General features: G+C 38.7%; 1 protein-coding gene across 4 annotated transcripts in view; it reads left to right on the top strand.

The window, feature by feature from the left end:
• The first annotated feature begins 426 nt into the window (after positions 1-426).
• The window catches only part of IRAK1BP1 (interleukin 1 receptor associated kinase 1 binding protein 1), a 44,759-nt gene continuing 24,629 nt past the window's right edge, over positions 427-20,556 (top strand). For 2 of the 4 annotated variants that reach the window (XR_008625664.2, XM_055113907.2), the window contains exons 1-2: positions 429-2,874; positions 20,372-20,437. Coding sequence is in view for 3 of the 4 variants with exons in the window: in XM_055113907.2 (XP_054969882.2) it covers positions 2,560-2,874; positions 20,372-20,437 (381 nt within the window). In the remaining variant the exon portion in view is untranslated. Of the gene's footprint in view, positions 2,875-20,371; positions 20,438-20,556 lie in introns of all 4 variants that reach the window. The other 2 variants (XM_055113906.2, XM_003805817.6) reach the window with 2 other exon arrangements.

Raw genomic sequence — 20,556 nt, forward strand, 5'->3', positions numbered from 1 at the left:
CTTAAACTACTGGTGAGGATAAACTATTTTTTTTTCATCCTATAGACTACTAACATTTCTGCTTTCTTGGTCTGTATTGTGGACTTAATTGTGTTCCCCAAAATCCGTATGTTGGAGTGCTCTTCAATGTGACTGTGTTTGGAACAGGGCTTTTAAGAAGGTAATTAAGGTTAAATGGAAGTCACAAAGGTGAGGCTCTATGAAGAGACATCGGGGTAATGTGCACAGAGGCAAGGCTATGTGAGGATGCTGCAAGAAAGTAGCCGTCTGCAAGCCAACCAGAAAGGCCTTGGGGGAAACCAAAACTGCTGACACCTTAATCTTGGACTTCTAGGCCCCAGAACTGTGAGAAAATAAATTTGTGCTGTTTAAGCTCCAAAGTCTTTGAAGTTGAAAGACTTATGTTATGGCAATAGCAATCTAATGCAGTTTGCCTCAGTGTTCATTATTTTTCTTTTGACACGTTTGTTTCTTCTAGCAACAGTTCTCTAAGTATTAAGACTCTTAGCCCTTTATACACAATAAACATTAACAAACATTTTTCCCCATTTATTTGCCCCCCCACCTTTGTTTTTATTTTGCTTTATATAACTGATTTTTTTTAGTATAGTCCAATTTTTCAAACTTTTCCTTCATGGTTGCTGCACATGAAATTATGATTAAGGCCAGCCTTCCCATCCCCCAGAATATTTATATTTACATATAGGTTCTTCCAATTATTTTTCTTTTTGGTCTCATCTGAATTATTTTCAATGTATGATGTAAGATATAAATTCTTTAAAAATATAGCTTACAATGGGCCAGGCACGGTGGCTCATGCCTGTAATCCCAGCACTTTGGGAGGCCGAGGTGGACGGATCACGAGGTCAGGAGATCGAGACCATCCTGGCTAACACGGTGAAACCCCATCTCTACTAAAAATACAAAAAAATTAGTCGGGCGTGGTGGCGGGCACCTGTAGTCCCAGCTACTCGGGAGCTGAGGCAGGAGAATGGCGTGAAACCGGGAGGCAGAGCTTGCAGTGAGCCCAGATCGCACCACTGCACTCCAGCCAGGATGACAGAGCGAGACTCCGCCTCAAAAAAAAAAAAATATATATATATATAGCTTACAATTATCCCTGTACCATGTAATCATTTTCCACTGATATGAAATCTTTTATCGTATACTAAATACTTACACTTTAACTCCTGTTGCTTTTTGTTTATGACATTCATTCATTCAATAATTTATTTTGGAGGCTATATTCTTCCGCATTTATCGTAAGGGAAAAAGAATTTTTCACCAAGTTTAAGAAACATTATTTTGGGTGTCTTAAATAATAAAAGACTATGACGGAAAGTTCTTAACGTTAGTTTTTAAATTAAAATTGTTTTCAGCTAACAATAAACAAGATGAATATACACAAAATTATGTTAATCTAGTGATGAGCCTAATTAAAGGAGGGGGGTACCATTGATTTAGTTGAATTATACTAATCGAAAAGAACAGAAAAAACGATGGTGAAGAAACTACAAGAGGACTGTCAGCTTTTTCAGGGTCCTTTTAAAAGAACAGTTCTTGTCCTTCCAGAACTATTCAAAATTCTTTTTTCCCCCCTCGATTCTCTTGATAAAATTCGGATAGTAAAGAGGTATAAGTCAGTGGGGCTATTTTTACAAAGATCATTGCTTAGTGCTAGGAAGAGAATCCAGAAGACGGGAAGTTGAGGGTTGTGTTCTAAAGGTTCTCTGAAGAAAAGGGTACAGAGAAGCTCCAAGTTGTGCAGGCCCAGCAAAGTCCATGTTGGACGTGCTTTGCTACCACCTAAATCTCTTCTGTCGGAATTCAAGGCCCGAACCATTCCAGGGATTTTAGAAAAAAATGGGGAGACACGAAAATGATGCCAAAGCCATAGCTATCATTACAAACATCCATTATGTTCACTCTGCTTTCCATATGCAACGCACTCTACATACAATGGGCGCCTTATAAGCACATAGCAAATGTGAAAAATATTATCAACACTGCTTTAGAGAAGATGAAACTGAGATATGAAGAATCATAAACTGTCCAAGATCACAGGGGCAAAAAGTTCACCTCAACTGACACCTCTCACGAACCACAAAAATGTGGCCGAGGGAGCCTCAAAAAGCGGTACCCCAAGCGGGGACGGTAAAGTCAGAAAAGACAAGGCTGGGGGTAATCACAGAGAAATCTAAAAACCCGCTCGGCCTCGCTACTCTTCTCCTTCCTCTGAGGTGCAGAGGCGCGGTGGGACGACAAGGAGTTGCGAGAAAGGGCAGAGCGCACTGAGGAGGCAACAGAGAAAGTCCGCTAACAATTTTTGAAGGCCGTAAGTTAAACATGTTAAAAACTGTAGCTACTCACTCAGCCGACATCTAGTAAAAAAGATGCGGCAAGATCAACAAGGCATATAGCTTGCGCCCGCCCGAAGTTCCGCGGCCTCCACACCCATCCCGGCATACTTTGCGCCGTGCACAGGCAAGCCCTGGTGCGCATTGGCCCCTTCGGCCGCCGTCGGCCGGTAGTTACTATGGAAACCCAGCTGCCATCGCTATGTCTCTGCAAAAGACCTCTCCGACCCGAGTGTTCGTGGAACTGGTTCCCTGGGCTGACCGGAGCCGGGAGAACAACCTGGCCTCAGGGGGAGAGACGCTACCGGGCTTACGCCACCCCCTCTCCTCAACACAAGCCCAAACTGCTACCCGCGAGGTGCACGTAAGCGGCACCTCAGAAGTGTCTGCGGGCCCTGACCGGGCGCAGGTGGTGGTGCGAGTGAGCAGCACCAAGGAGGCGGCAGCCGAGGCCAAAAAGAGCGTTTGTCGCCGTCTAGATTACATCACGCAGAGCCTCCAGCAGCAGGGCGTGCAGGTGAGATCTCCGCGGGGGAGGAAATAAGAGCCGGACGACACAAAAGGGTTGGCAGATGGTCGGGCCCCACAGGCCCCTCTAGCGGGAAGGGAGATGTGGAGGGTCTGGAGCGTTTAGGACGCGTTTGTTGCAAAGGTACTCCGGGACGCCAGGACCTGGCAGAGTGAATATTTGACCCATTCTTCTCCTAGACGAAGGTAATTATTGGCCTCAGGCAAATTAAAAATAGAAGAATGCAAATTGGATAGGTTTTTATCTGGCGATATTTGCTTCAGTGATTTTGTTTTTAAATTTAAAGTGATGAAATGTTAAAACTTGAAATGTTAGTTGTAAATACTTGCCCACGTGGAGTGCTGGACACTAAATGTTTTGTTTTGTTTTGTTTTTATTCCGCACCATGGAATTGGCAAGTGAAGAGCACGACCTGCTTCCTTCCGATCATGTAAAACTGTGCATGGAATGGTTCTTGAGTATGTTCCGCAAACAGTAACGTTGGGAAGTGGGGAAGAAGTTGCGTCCATTTTCATTTTATAATGATTTTCATTTTATAATGATTCCCCCAAAATTTCTTCGGCCTTCTTAGGTTTAACTTAAAAGAAAAAATCAAGCCAGTATTGTGGATACCACATATACGAAATACTTCTACTTACTTAACGGAGATGTCCATGAGACAAATCACTAAACAAATCTTACCTTAAGCCTACTCCTAAGGCAAGAAAAAAAAATGAAGCCATCATTTAATCCACACAATAGCACTGTTAGGCATGTTTTAATATCCCTGTTTTCCAAATTTAAAGAGGTTAAACAATGCTCTGAACTTTAGGTAGAGCAATATTTGAACTCATGTATTCCTGAAACCAGAATGTAAGTTGCTTGCAATTCTGCCGATAATTAGAATGAAAGAAAATTAGAAATCATAGGGATCAACGATTTCAGTTTTCTCATTTTATAGAGTAGGACCCCAAAGGCCAGAGATGTAACTTATCCAGGATGACATTGAGTTGGTAAAAGTGCAGGCATTGTTACTTCCAGTCTATTGCAAGAAATTCCATACCCCGAAAAAGCAAGTCCTTATTTTTAACAAGAAAAGATATTTGAATTGCATTTATAATACAAACATACGAGTTATTACAAAGTCATTTGGACAAGATTTCTTCAAATGATTTTACAATTTAGAAAAATACAGATAATTATAAATAATGTGAGTAAAGTGGGTTTAATATGTAGAAAAATAGTTTTAAAAAACTGCTACTAGTGCTGTAGTCGTTTGAATAATGTTACAAGTTTTTAAGTTATTTACATAAAATAAAAAGAGCTCACAGGTCTCTAATATATAAAACAACATAAGCTGGGCATGGTGGCTAATGCCTGTAATGCCAACACTTTGGGAGGCCAAGGCAGGTGGATCACTTGAGGCCAGGAGTTCGAGACCAGCCTGGCCAACATGGCAAAACCCCATCTCTAGTAAAAATACAAAAATTAGCTGGGCATGGTGGCACAGTCCTGTAATCCCAGCTACTAGGGTGACTGAGGCAGGAAAATCTCTTGAATCTGGGAGGCGAAGGTTTCAGTGAGCCGAGATGGCGCCACTGCACTCCAGCTTGGGTGACAGAGACTCTGTCTCAAATAAGTAGTAAGTAAATAAATTAACTAAGTCCAACTTAGAGTAATCAAGATTCAGTGTTCAAGGCAAGACATAAGAAAGACAGTAACCTCCCAATTATCTCTGCTAATGGATGAAAGCAGTCAGGTAGATAATTTGTTCAGGAGATAATACAAAATATCATTTATATTTTCAGAATGAATTATGGGTCTTCACAAAGTCTGTATTCATTTTAAACTTTAGAATTCTGAGCTTTAAGGTTTATAAACATCACTTCCCTGCTTAAAGGGCTCCTCATAATCCAAACTCCTTTGCTTAAAAGATGGAGCCTGAGCCGAGCGTGGTGGCTCACGCCTGTAATCCCATCACTTTGGGAGGCCGAGGAGGGCAGATCACCTGAGGTGAGGAGTTCAAGACCAGCCTGACCAACATGGTGAAACCTCGTCTTTACTAAAAATACCAAAATTAGCCAAGCATGGTGGTGCATGCCTGTAATCCCAGTTACTTGCGAGGCTGATGCAGGAGAATTGCTTGAACCCGGGAGGCGGAGGTTGCAGTCAGCTGAGATCGTGCCATTGCACTCCAGCCTGGGCAACAAGAGTGAAACTCCGTCTCAAAAAAAAAAAAAAAAAGATGGAGCCTGACTATCCTCATTTCCTATCATATCTTCCTCCCCTCTATTGTATTTTTCTTTAAGAATTAGCCCAAGTCTGAGCTATGGAAGTGAGACACTGTCTCAAAAAAAAAAAAAAAAAAGAAAAGAATCAGCCCAAATTCACCTTCTTGGCATTCCTTTCCTAATATAACACTAATCCCTGCCATGCAACACTTCACTCCCTATACTTGTAATAAAAACTTATCCTGTATCATAATTCTTAATTTACTTGTGTCTCCTCCATATTCTAAACTTCTCCAGAGCCAAGACCATTTGTTCTTTTTTTGCCTGTATGAGTTATGGTCCATACACTTCACATAATGTGTACTCAGAAAATGCCTTCTGAATGAATAATAGAAAAAAAATGAAACAATAAGTGAAGAAATTATTCAGCTATGGTATAGATCATAGATTTATGAACTTGTGTGAAGGTATAATCCTTACTTCTAGCGTGGTTTTCATTGAAAAGTGTTTTAAAGTTCTAAGCAATATTTACTCATTCAACCAACAAACATTAAGCCTTTCTTTTCATTGTTCATTTTTGGTTTTGGTTTTTGTTTTTTTTTTGAGATGGAGTTTCGCTTTTGTCGCCCAGGCTGGAGTACAATGGAGGCAGTCTAGGCTCACTGCAACCTCCGCCTCCCAGGTTCAAGCGATTCTCCTGCCTCAGCCTCCCAAGTAGCTGGGATTATAGGCGCCTGCCACCACGCCTGGTAATTTTTGTATGTTTAGTAGAGATGGGGTTTCACTATGTTGGCCAGGCTGGTCTCGAACTCCTGACTGATCCCCCACCTCAGCCTCCCAAAATGCTAGGATTATAGGCGTGAGCCACTGCGCCTGGCCCATTGTTCATTTTTAAACAATACTTTATATTGTCTTAGTTTGTTTGGTCTGCTGTAATGAAAAACCATAGACTGGGTAGCTTATAAACAACAGAAATGTGTATCTTACAGTCCTGGAATCTGGGCATCCAAGATCAAGGAGCCAGTAGATTTGGTATATAGTGAATGCTACCAAGAATTACCCTGATATCTCTGCTTCCCCTTTATTTTCTTCTCTCTCCAACTGTAGGCATAAAATGACCTCACAATGTCTGGTCCTCCCTTCACAAAAGTGTTTCGGTCACTCAGGATGCATATCTAAGTTCTAGTGCAAGAGAGGACTAGGAGTAAATGCTGAAGGGAGTGTTTAACCCGTTTAACCCATTGCAGTATGAGCAAGACTACTGTAAGATTCCTTTAACACAGTGCAACCAAAAGACAGACACCTTTTCTCCTTTTTGCTTCACAACCACCTCAGCCACCATGACACCCAGTAGGAGGTATTCCACAGGAGCAGCAGAAGAGAACTTACCTTACATCATGACACATCAAGGCATATAGTTCTTGCAATGGACTAAATGTTTGTTTCCCCCCAAAATTTATAGTTGAAACCTAATCCCAAGTATGATGGTATTTGGAGGAGGCTTTTAGGAGGTGATTGGGACATGAGGATAGGGCTGTTTATAGATGAGAACTCCAAGGACCAGAGTGATTATTGGCAGGTTGCTTGCACACGGTCACAGCCAGGAAGTGGCAGAATCTTAACCTTAGGGTCCATGCTCTTAACCACTACAGGATGTTGCTTCTTTATTCTCTTGACAGTGGATAATTGAGATTTTAGGTAGGGAAGATGTCACTGATGCTATTGATACCACTACCTATATCCTTTGGCACTTCACATTTGTGTGCATGCAGGCCCAGCTTCCATCTGACAACATTTGTAAATTCTTTGCCTGAAAGTGAAAGCTTTCCCTGGCTGCCGGAATCCATTCTCTGCAAATGGGGCCAGAGTGTAATGCCAGGGAATTAAAGTCCTCTCCCCCAGCCCCAGCAGCCTTCATCTGAAGGCTAATGTAGAACTAGAATGACTGAGGGAAATGAATGGAAAGAGACCCCAGCATCTTCACCCCTTGGGGTTGGATAATTCTGAGGTATGTGTTCCACCCTGGTACCTAGAGTTTCTCTGCAGGATTAAATTTGAGCTGACCACAGCAGTAATTTGCTTGACAACACATCCTTTAGTGCCTTTCTTTCCTTATCTGTCTTGCATCCCACTCTGTTAATGGTGTTTTTTGGGATCACCTTCAAAATTAACTGTATGCAAATCTTTGTCTTAGGATATGTTTCTAGGGGCACCCAAATTAAGATAAGAAGTAGTGGCAACAAATTGAACATAGGCATTGGCTAAAGTTTTTCATTATTAAAAATGGTCACAACATGAATGTCCTTGTAAGCTATATATTTATACATGTCCTTAATTACAGGTTAAGCATCCCATCCAAAATGCTTTACCAGAAATGTTTTGGATTTTGGAAGTTGTGGATTTGGGAATATTTATGTTTTATATGTACCAGTGGAATATTTGTAATCTGGAAATCCAAAATTCAAAATGCTCCAGTTTCCTTTGAGTGTCATGTTGGCGCTCAAAAAGTTTAAGATTTTGGAGCATTTTGGATTTTCGGATTAGGGATCCTCAACTGGTAATGTTCTTTGGACATTAATTCCTGGATTATGTATATTTGAAGGCTTATGTAAAATTGTACTCTAAAAATATACGTTTACATCTTCACTTGGCACAGTAGGCATTATTTTCTTCTGTAATTTTGCCAACTTAGCAGTCCAAGAAATGATACTGCCATTTCTTTTTTATCATTTGAACTTAAACTTTTTAAATATAAATTTCTAGTTCACAATATTTTACCCATTTTTCTATTGTCTTTACCTTATTAAATTGATAAGAACCTTAAAAATTAAGATTATAAGTAACCTGGCCAGGCACGATGGCTCATGCCTGTAATCCCAGCACTTTGGGAGTCTGAGGCAGGCGGATTACTTGAGATCAGGAGTTCAAGGCCAGCCTAGCTAACATGGTGAATCCCTGTTTCTACTAAAAATATAAAAATTAGCCAGGCATGGTGGTGGGCGCCTGTGTCTCAGCTACTCCGGAGGCTGAGGCAGGAGAATCACTTGAGCCCAGGAGGCAGAGGTGGCAGTGAGCTGAGATCACGCCACTGCACTCCAGCCTAGGTAACAGAGTGAAATTCTGTCTCAAAAAAAAAAAAAAAAAAAGATTGTAAATAACCTGTCATATATTGCAAAAAATTTTCTCAGTTTTTTATTTGCTGTATAACTTAGTTTATAGTATTGAACTTTCAAAATCTTAAAGTTTTGTTTAGCCAAATTCATTAATTTTTTTCTGTATTTTTTTCTACCTTTGTATATAATGTTTATTGGGTGTATTGGGTTCTTCTCAAGCATAAAGCTATATAACTTTTTTTTTTTAAACACAGGGTCTCATTCTGTTGCCCAGTATGGAGTAGGGTGATACTATCATTGTTCACTGCAGCCTAAAACTGCGGGGCTCAAGCTATCCTCCCACCTCAGCCTCCCAAATAGCTAGGACTGCAGGCACGCACCTCCATGCCCAGCTAATTTTTTATGGAGACGGGGTCTTACTATGTTGTCCAGGCTGGTCTCAAACTCCTGGCCTCAAGCAGTCCTCTCACCTTGCCCTCCTGAAGCACTGGAATGCCAGGCATGAGCCACCACACCTAGCCTTATAGAACTATTAACTAATATTTCCTGGTCTCTTAAGGAACCTTTGTAGTATATTAGATATGTGTACTGTGCTTGGAATTTACTTTGGTATAAGGATAAGAGTTTTGTTTTCTCTTAAATAGGTAAGTAGCTGAATTGACACCATTTACTGAAGTCTGTCTTTCCCTTACTACACATGCAAGAACCTTGCTTTACATAATTGAAAGTCAAGTTGTAATATGGGCTTTCATTGTCAAGGCTCTACATACTTTGATGTAGTTCTCTTGGCTTTACCTTCATCTTCCTGCATGATACTAAAATGGCTGCAACATTCCCAAGCCTTACATCTTATACCATAGCTTAAAAAGAAAAACAATAGTCTTTGTTTCCTGCAACCATATTTATTTTTAAAAATCCTACAGTTCACTCTAAATAGACAACCTAAACTTATTTTTGTGGCCAGAGAAATGCCAGACCAATTAGCTTAGATATGGATTTCTGTCCATCTTTTAACCTAATCCTGTAGCAAATCAGATGTGATCATCCTAAATAGTTTAAACCTATTACGGCTTACCCTGAATCACATAGTTACTGCTCAGAGGTAGTAGGGGAAGAGTGTATGACATGAGGATTCCGTATTTCTTGTTTTACCTACTGCTTTGAAATGTTACTGGTTATTGCTATTTGTAATCTTCACATGTTCTTGAATTAGTTACAGAATTAATTAGTTCATTTGATCCTTGTTACGGTCCTGTGCCAGTACTATCCTGTTTAAATTATTATCTTCATAAAGCATTTGTAGGGCAAGTTCTCCCCTCATTACTCTTCTGAAAAAAATTCCCTGTCTGCAAGGAACAGAGGGACATTTTAAGTGACAACATGAAATTATAGTCAGAAATTCCAGAGGGTGGAAAATTTCTATACAAAAAATTTCTATTTATATTTTGCATTCAGTTTACAAATTAATTTCAGGATAATGGCTGATTTTACAGTGTTGTGTCCCAGTCCATTTATTTAAATGCTTTGTTTTTCTGTAAAGTTTTTTGGTTTTCTAGGAAATACTCTTCTAGACATTGACCTAGGCAAAGAATTTATGATGAAGACCCCAAAAGCAAATGCAACAAAATAAAAAATAGACAAATGGGACTTAATTAAACTAAAGAGCTTCTGCACAGCAAATGAAACTATCAACAGAGTAAACAGAAACACTATAGAATGGGAGAAAATATTTGCAAACTATGCATCTGACAAAGGTCTAATGTCCAGAATCCTATAAGGAATAAGCAGGAAAAAAAACAATCTCGTGAAAAAGTGGGCAAAGGAAATGAGTAGACACTTCTCAAAAGAAACCATACAAGCAGCCAGCAAACACATGGAAAAGTGCTCAGCATCACCAATCATTGGAAAGATGCAGATCAAAACCACAGTGAAATACCATCTCACACTAGTAAGAATGGCTTTTATTAAAAAGTCAAAAAATAACAGATATTGGCAAGATTGTAGAGAAAGAGGAGTGCTTATACTCTTGGTGGAAATGTAAATTAGTTCTGCCACTGTGAACAGCAGTTTGGAGATTTCTCAAAGAACTAGAAATAAAATTACCATTTGACCTGGCAATCTCTTTGCCGGGCCTATACCCAAAGGTAAATAAATTGTTCTACCAAAAAGACACATTCATTTGTATGTTTATTGCAGCACTATTCACAATAGCAAATACATGGAATCAACCCAGGTGCCCATCAACAATGGATTAGATAAAGAAAATGTGATGCTTATACACAATGAAATACTGTGTAGCCATAAAAAAGAACAAAATCATGTACTTTGCAGTAATATGGATAAGGCTTGAAGCCATTATCCTACCCCAGTGCAGAAACAGAAAACCACATGTTCTCACTTACAAGTGAGAAGTAAACATTGGGTACACATGGACCCAAAGATAAGAACAATAAACACTGGGAACTCCAAAAGTAGGGAGTGAGCACAGAAGTGGTTGAAAAAGTAACCACGTAGTGTTTCCTACTTGGGCAACGGGATCAGTTGTACCCCACACCTCAGCATCACGCAATGTACCCATGTAACAAACATGCACATGTACCTTCTGAATCTAAAATAAATAAATAAAATTAAAAATATATATATTGAATAGATGGGATGTTTTCCCAGAAGATTTTAAAAGACTGTTTAAAGTTTTATGGTTTTCTTCTTGTTTACTTTTTTAAATTTTATTCCTATGAAAATAATTTTTATGGCTATTGAGATTGTTATCATCATGATTTGTGCTTCCCTATTGATATGGTTTGGCTCTGTGTCCCCACCCAAATTTCATCTAGAATTGTAATCCCTATGTGTCAAGGGGGGGATCTGATGGGAGGTAATTGAACTATGGGGGCAGTTTCCTCCGTGCTGTTCTTGTGAGAGTGAGGGAGTTCTCATGAGAGCTGATGCTTTAAAGTGTGACACTTTATCACTCTCTCTCTCTCTCCTGCCAATATGTAAGACGTGCCTTGCTTCCCCTTTGCCTTCTGCCATGGTTGTAAGTTTCCTGAGGCCTCCCCAGCCATGTGGAACTGAGAGTCAAACCTCATTTGTTTATAAATTACCCAAACTCAGGTAGTATCTTTATAGCAGCGTGAAAATGGACTAATACACCCATATTACTTAAGTAGTTATTCCTGTCTTGGCCATTTTGTCTTAAAACTCTGCCTTTTGTATTTAGAAATAAACAGTAGCTTAATCAAGAAAACTTAGCAGAGTAGGCTGATATATTTCAATATTTTTCAGTTTTGTGCCCCTTATAGCAGGCTTTCTCAATCTTGGCAGTATTAACATTATGGACTGGATAACTCGTTATTGTTGGGGGCTGTCCTGTGCATTGTAGGATATTCAACAGCATTCCTGGCCCCTACCCATGGGGTGACCAGCATGTCCTCCTTTACCTGGAACTGTTCAAGTTTTAAAACTGGCAGGTCCATGTCTGAGGAACCTCCTCAGTTTGAGTTTCACAGGGACACTTGATCATCTTGTGTATCCACTTAGTAGTGTATTCCTCTTCCCCAGCTGTGACAATAAAAAATGTCTCCAGGCATTGGCAGATGTCCCCTAGGGCAAAATCATCTGGTGGAGAACCACTGCCCTATAGAGAAACAAAAAATCTCATACTCTGTGTTGGAACCCACCAGCCAGACTATCAGAAATGTATCTATAGTGAAACAAAGTTAGGTTTATTTAGCATGATGCAACAAAGAATAATGCATCTCAAAGGACCTTAGGAGTGTTTCAGAAACAGGTATTCAGGAGGAGCCTCTTAAAGGTTTTGGCCTTGTGCTGAATAGTTCCAGGAAAGGATCAGTGAAGCAGACAGGGACAGTTTGGTGATTGGCTATTTTATTAATTTTTTCATAGGAAACCCAGAGGATTACAGTTAGGCTAGGTGTGCCTTTGGTAAAGGCACAGCAATCAAGCAGAAAAAGAATGTTAATTATTTTTTGTGGTTGCAGGTCTGTTAGTTTCTGTTAGAAACTTTGGCTCTGTTAAAAACTTTCCTTAGATTCTATGTCCTCTGGAAACATTGTTTATGTTCTGCTTAGACCTTCTCCATCTGATTGTCAACAGGCAATTTTTATTTCTCCATTCCCTGTAATATTATTTAGAATTTCAAAATATATCAGATATTTTACTATATAGGGAAGCAAGATAACTGTCTTCTTATATGGGTTGTTTTCAGACTGCACACACTTCCCTTTAAAAACTACTGGGCTGGCATAGGTTCCAAGATGGCCAAATAGGAACAGCTCCAGTCTACAGCTCCCAGCGTGAGCGATGCAGAAGACGGGTGATTTCTGCATTTCCAACTGAGGTACTGGGTTCATCTCACTGGGGCTTGTCAGACAGTGGGTGCGGGACAGTGGGTGCAGCCCATGGAGTGTGAGCCGAAGCAGGGCGAGGCATCACCTTACCCAGGAAGTGCAAGGGGTCAGGGAATTCCCTTTCCTAGCCAAGGGAACCCGTGACAGATGGCACCTGGAAAATCGGGTCACTCCCACCCTAATACTGTGCTTTTCCAACAGTCTTAGCAAACGACACACCAGGAGATTATATCCCGCACATGGCTCAGAGGGTCCCACACATGGCTCAGAGGGTCCCACACCCACAGAGCCTCGCTTGCTGCTAGCACAGCAGTCTGATATCGAACTGTAAGGCAGCAGTGAGGGAGGGGGAGGGGCTCCGCCATTGCTGAGGCTTGAGTAGGTAAAAAAAAAAAAGCAGCCAGGAAGCTCAAACTGGGTGGATCCCACCACAGCTCAAGGAGACCTGCCTGCCACTGTAGACTCCACCTCTGGGGCAGGGCATAGCTGAACAAAAGGCAGCAGAAACTTCTGCAGACTTAAATGTACCTGTCTGACAGCCTTGAAGAGAGTAGTGGTTCTCCCAGCGCGGAGTTTGAGACCTGAGAACAGACAGACTGCCTCCTCAAGAGGGTCTCTGACCCCCGAGTAGCCTAACTGGGAGGCACCTCCCAGTAGGGGCCAACTGACACCTCATACGTCTCAGAGGGTGCCCATCTGAGACGAAGCTTCCAGAGGAAAGATCAGGCAGCAACGTTTGCTGTTCTGCAGTATTTGCTGTTCTGCAGCCTCCGCTGCTGATACCCAGGCAAACAGGGTCTGGAGTGGACCTTCAGCAAACTCCAACAGACCTGCAGCTAAGGGTCCTGACTGTTAGAATGAAAACTAACAGAAAGGACATCCACAACAAAACCCCATCTGTACGTCACCATCATCAAAGACCAAAGGTAGATCAAACCACAAAGATGGGGAGAAACCAGAGCAGAAAAGCTGAAAGTTCTAAAAATCGAGTGCCTTTTCTCCTCCAAAGGAATGCAGCTCCTCGCCAGCAACAGAACAAAGCTGGACTGAGAATGACTTTGACAAGTTGAGAGAAGAAGGCTTCAGACGATCGGTAATAACAAACTTCTCTGACCTAAAAGAGGATGTTCAGACCCATTGCAAAGAAGCTAAAAACCTTGAAAAAAGATTAGATGAATGGCTAACTAGAATAAACGGCGTAGAGAAGACCTTAAATGACCTGATGGAGCTGAAAACCATGGCACAAGAACTACGTGACGCATGCACAAGCTTCAGTAGCTGATTAGATGAACTGGAAGAAAGGGTATCAGTGATGGAAGATCAAATGAATGAAATGAAGCAAGAAGAGAAGTTTAGAGAAAAAAGAGTAAAAATAAACGAACAAAGCCTCCAAGAAATATGCGACTATGTGAAAAGACCAAATCTACGTCTGATTGGTGTACCTGAAAGTGACGGGGAGAATGGAACCAAGTTGGAAAACACTCTTCACGATATTATCCAGGAGAACTTCCCCAACCTAGCAAGGCTAGGTTGAGTTCTCACTCAAAGGTGGGAACTGAACAATGAGAACACTTGGACACAGGATGGGGAACATCACACACCAGGGCCTGTCTTGGGGTGGGGGTAGGGGGTAGGGATAGCATTAGGAGATACACCTAATGTAAATGACGAGTTAATGGGTGCAGCACACCAAAATGGCACATGTATACATATGTAACAAACCTGCACGTTGTGCACATGTACCCTAGAACTTAAAGTATAATAATAAAAATTTTAAATAAATTAAAAAATCACTGGGCTAAAGTAAATAAGTATTTTACTGGTTCTAAGATTGTTTTTCAGAGAGAAAAACAATAGAAGTGTAGAAGCAATTCGATAAAGAAAGGAGTCTTTTCAACAAATGTTGCTGCAACAGTCAAATGTCTGTATGCAAAAAAATGAACCTCCACACTCACCTCACACCTTATACAAAACTTTGTTCAAAATTGGTCAATATTGAGCATGTAGCATCTGTTGCCTGTTACCAGGATAGAAGTCCAAGCACTTCTGCCCACTGCATTTTGGTATGAGAGTCACCAAGAAAACACAATGCAGTCAAGCACTGGATGGAACAAACCTTACTTATGTAGAGAAAAGACAAGAATGAGATCAGAGTCAGTAGTAGATGTCAGTCCCCCATGGCCAGCAACTGCTTCCCAGCAGCTAATGCAGGGGCAGTTGACCTACATGCACATCTCTTGTGCTGCAACAGAAGGACTCAGTCCCCTTCCTGCAGGGTACAGATATAGTAGTGAGGTTTGGTCAGGTGTCATATGACATACAACCTTTAAGTAGAAGCAAAAAGTACATACTGAGTCTGAAATGGGGAAGGTATTCCCATACAAGGAAACAAGCCCAGCACAAGCTCTGAAAGATACTTTATCTCTTAGTAAGCAAGTGTTCCAGGGCCACAGCCCATTCCTGGGCAGTTGAGTGTAGATCAAAAGACTATAGCATGAGATTGCCTTTCCCAACAGTAAAACACAAAACTTCTAGAAAAAAAGAAAAGGAGAAAATCTATTTGACCTTGGGATTGAAGATGAGTTTTTAGATACAGAGGTTGAGTATCCCTTATCTGAAATGTTGGGACCAGAAATGTTTCAGATTTCAGATTTTTATTTTGGAATATTTGCATTATATACTTAATGGTTGAATATCCCAAATCCAAAAATCTAAAATTCAAAATTCTCCAAGGAGCATTTTCTTTGAGCATCATGTTGGTGCTTAAAAAAAAGTTTTGAATTTTTGAGCTTTTCGAATTTTGGATTTTCACATTTAGGATGCTCAACCTGTGTTACCAAAAAGCACAGTCCATGAAACAAACAAAAAGATAAATTGTATTTTATGACAATTAAAAACTCACTTTGTGAAAAACATTGTTAAGAAAATGAAAAGTCAATCTATAGACTGGGAGAAAATATTTGTAAATTACATAGCTGTTAAAGGACTTGTATCTGTTAAGAAAATGAAAAGTCAGTCTATAGACTGGGAGAAAATATTTGTAAATTACATAGCTGATGAAGGACTTGTATCAAGAACATATATAGACCTCAATTCAGCAGTAACAAACAGCTCAATAAAAATGCACAAAAGATCTTAACAGACACTTCACCAAGGAACTTATACAGATGGCAAATAGGCACATGAAAAGATACTCAACATTACTTGTCAATAGGGAAATGGAAAATAAAACCACAATGAAATACTGCTATGTACCTATTAGAATGGCTTAAATACAGTAACACTGATACCAAATGCTGGGAAGGATACAGAGCAACAGGAATTCTCATTCATTGCTGGTGAGATTGCAAAATTATATGGCCACTTTGGAGGGTAGTCTTATAGTTTCTTATAAGTTAAATATAGACTTATCATAGAAGTCAGCATTCTAGGATAATTTGCCGAAGTGAATTGAAAACGTAAGTACATATAAGAATCTGTACACAAATGTTTATAGCAGCTTTATTCATAACTTCTAAAACTGGAAGCAGCCAAGATGTCTTTCAGCAGTGGCATGGATTAAAAAAATTGTGGTACATCCATGCAAAAGAATATTATTCAGCAATAAAAAGGAATGAGAATTGATTCACAAAACAATGTGAGTGAATTTAGCTGCATATTAGTCAGTGAAAGAAGCCAGACCCAAAAGCTTTGAATTTTATGATTCTATTCATATGATCTTCTGGAGAAAAGCAAAACTATGGGGAACGAAAACAGATTAGTGGTTAACAATCTGTTGGAGGGCAAAGTGGTTGACTAAAAGAGATGCACGGAGAAATTTTTAAGGTGAAAGAACTATTCTTTATGGTACTGGAGTGGTACATACATGACTTTATGCATTTGTCAAACCTCATAGAGCTGTAAATCACAAATAGTGAAGCTTGATGTATGTAAACTGGAGGAAAAAGGCATCAAAGAGCCTATCACAGGATCAATCCCAGGATAAAATTTATTCTTTTGACAAATGAACCCAGTTCTTACAAATGAGTGACATAACTGTGCTTAAGGTGATAGGGGCAGGGAGTGTCCTAAATTACTGGAAAATGGTGTTTTGACTGGAAATTATAAGGATGAAGAATAAAGATACAAAAACTCCATGCTCTAGTTGGTAAATAAGTTTTCCAAAGGGGTATTTGTTAATAAGTCTGAAAGTGCTTTACATGTATACTGGGGTTAAACAAATAAATAAGTGGATAGTGGATGGTGGGAGCCAGGTTTCTCACTATCAGAGAGGGAAGTTACAGATAAAAATGGAAGGTTAAAATGAATTCTGTGATTCAGGATTAGAGTTGAAAACATCAGTGTGAACTCATGTTTACCTTTGTATATTGTACAGGTGGAAAAATACAGAAAATTTTACATGTAAGTTAGTATCTGTGTGCGTATATATATGTCTATGCATATATATATGTAACCTAGCTCTGTCCACTGAGAGAGCCTAGAAGGAATGACACCCCAATAGCAGTGAGCAGTCTCAGCATTCAGATCTTGGTTCTACATATGAATCTCAAAGAAAAGGTGCTATGCTTCTTGGAGAAAGGGCTTATTCTAGGACTGGGGCAAGGAAACTGCATAAGCCTATAATATCTTGCAACAGAAAGTAAGAAAGTGCTCAAAAAGTAAAGGAAAGGGGTATGTCAAACAGATAAAGGAGCCAACCTGAAAGAAGTCCCAATGGCCAAAGCTAGAACAATTGAGCAACAAAATAAATAAAGTAGTATTTATTGAGTGAGTGTGGGCTGCACTTAGTGACATGCTTCCAATTAATAAAGTATGGAAAGGGGAAAATAGTAACTTTACAGTGGAGGAAACTGGCAAACACTACTTTACCCAAGTGACCAGTATTAGTATCTGGAGTAGTGTCATGTGGATACCATGTACTGCCTGATGTGTTGTGATTAAAAAGGCATTTCACCTCTATGGTATTCTTTCCTAAAATTTATAACTCCAGTCTAATCATGAGAAAACATCAATGTCAAAATGAGGGACATTCTGCAAAATACATGACCAAAACTTTCAAGGTCATGAAAAACAAAGGAAGACTGAGAAACTGTCAAGAGACCAGAGGAGACTAAGGAGACTTGATGAATTAATGCAATACAGTATCATGGATTTGATCCTGTGGTAGTAAAAAGGACATTTAATAGAAAAACTGGTGAAATCCAAATAAAGTTTGGAGTTTTGTTAATGGTAATCTACTAATGTTGGCTTTTTAGGTTAGACAGATGTACTATAATATTAACATCAGAGAAGTCTGAAAGTGAGGTAGATGGGACCTCTGTACTATCTTGGTAACTTCTCTGTAAATTTAAAATTATTCCAAAATTAAAAGTTTATTTTAAAAAGTTCAGGCCAAGTGTGATGGCTCATGCCTGTAATCCCAGCACTTTGAGAGTCTAAGGTGGAAGGATCACTTCAGGCCAGGAATTTGAGACCACCCTAGGCAAAATAGCAAGATCCTATCTCTACAAAAATTTTTTTAGAAAATCCGGGCATGGTGGTATGTGCCTGTTATCCTCCTAGCTACTCAGGAGGCTGAGGCAGAAAGATTGCTTGAGCTCAGGAGTTCAAGATTACGGTGAGCCATGCTTGTACCACTACACTGCAGCCTGGGCAGCAAAGCAAGACCCTGTCAATCAGTAGTTAAGAACAAAATGTAGAATATAATTTTATTTATGAAAAAGTCTGTATATAGATCTAGATACATTTATATGCATTGATGGTTTATTAAAATGTTTACTAAAATATTAACAGTAATGGGGTTTGAGAATGTTATTTCTTTTTGATTATTTTCTCTAGTATTAGATTTTCTTTGATTAGCATGTATTTTTATTTTAAAAACACTATTAAAAACAAATATAGCAATAAAAGATACTTTTCTTTCCAATTACCTTTCATAAAATTATCTCTCTAATAATTTTTCAATCAGAAGTTTATCAAGTGAAGTGGGAGAAAAGTGAAAAATGAGACATGTTTTATGACATATGTTTACATGTCATAAAATATTAAATGACAAAAAAGTTTCATGTTAAGTGAAAAAGTGATTGCAAGCAATATATATAGTACAGACCCCTAATTCTTGCAGTCAGTCTTGGTCCAAAAATATTAAATGTAAAATTCCAGAAATAATCCATAAGTTTAAAATTGTACACCATTCTGAGTAGCGTGATGAAATCTCTGTGTCCTGCTCCGTCCCACCTGGGCATGTGAATCATACCTTGTTCAGTGTGTATCCATACTGTATGTGCTACCTACCCGTTAGTCACTTGTAGCTGTCTCGGTTATCAGAGCAGAAAAAAATGTTATATATAAGGTTGGATACTATCTATGGTTTCAGGTATCTGCTGGAGGTCTTGGAATTTATCCCCTGTAGATAAGGGAGAACTACTGTACTGTTTAAGGGAGAACTACCGTACTGTTTTGTACTTAACCTGTATTCTAAATTTTCCACAATGAGTAGGTATTACTTTCATAATAAAAATATTGCGTTAATATTTTCATGGGACTGACAGACATCAGAGTGATATTTGGAACTTGAGTCAAAAGCTTTTAACTTAGGTTAAAACTTTTAAGAATTTTTCTGGATAACATAAACTGCTTGTAATTAGTTTATATCTTAAAATTTAGATGCAACCATGTCTTCTTCAAATAACATAATTAAATTACTTGGCATAATCATATATTGATTTAACATATATTTTGAAAGGTACAAAAAAAATTACATAAAATATAAGTTTTGCTTGTCCCCAAAGAATGAGAGTAGCTGAAGATTTTAATCACTGAATTTAAAAACCCTTTTGGAAAGTAAATAAGAAATTCAACTTTTTTGTCAGAATTATATGCCTTGTATTTACCCTGAGAATATATAAATATTAGTACTTTTCTAAAACCAAACTGGCTCAGGTTAGATGTTTCAATAAATATTTATATCATAGTGGTATAGCATCCACTTTTGGTGAGTGCCTTCTCTATGCCAAATACTTGATATACAACTTCTCATTAAATCTGCACAATGATGCTAGATGGTGTACATGGTATTAACCTGATTTGATAAATGTGGAAACTAAGGCTCAAAAAATTTAGTAACTTGCCCAGAGTTGCACATGATAAGTATTTGGTAATTTTGTATTAAAATATTTGTAAATTAAATATTTTTTAAAACACTGACACTCAACATTAAGTATACTTTATGTGCAAACAATTGCTCATAGATATCACCCTAACTTCATACTTTCATTATAAGGTAATATAAACTAAGAAATAGTTTAAAATGGAATAAAAACAGCAAGTGGGAAATAGCAGTTAATTGCCACTAAATACAATTTTAGTACGGTCATCACCCAATGTGCAGGTGACACCTACAGAAGAGAAATTTCTTTTTAGATAAAAAGCAAATAAAGTCATAACATAAAGGATTTAAAATGCTTTTCAACATTCTTTTGTTTTGCAGTGCAATTTTACCGTATTGTGATAAATATTGTTTAAAAATGAAAACCATTCAACCTTTATACAAATTAAAAAGAATAAAACTATTTTCAAATTATAAAAGGAGTGACATTTATGAAATTTTAAGCAAAATCGATTTCTGAATTCATTTTATGTCACTTTTAGGAAAGTTTTAAAACATCAGGCAAAGTTCTTTTTGCATACTTTATGTTTTTCTGATTTTAATTAGTGTAGGTTTCTAATTTTTGTTTTAGAGTAATTGCATCAAATATTTAGTAATCATACTCTTGGACTTTTTCTGTTTCAGGCAGAAAATATAACTGTGACAAAGGATTTTAGGAGAGTGGAAAATGCTTATCACATGGAAGCAGAGGTATGTACTTATCTTAACAAATAATTGGAAGCAGCATGATTTTGTGGAGACAGTCATTTTTATTCTTGAACTGAAATGAATGGTGAAAAATGCTTCTCATGATATTGATAGAAGATTAT

This window comes from Pan paniscus, chromosome 5, assembly GCF_029289425.2.
Source record: "Pan paniscus chromosome 5, NHGRI_mPanPan1-v2.0_pri, whole genome shotgun sequence".
In the NCBI taxonomy this organism is placed as follows: Eukaryota; Metazoa; Chordata; class Mammalia; order Primates; family Hominidae; genus Pan; species Pan paniscus.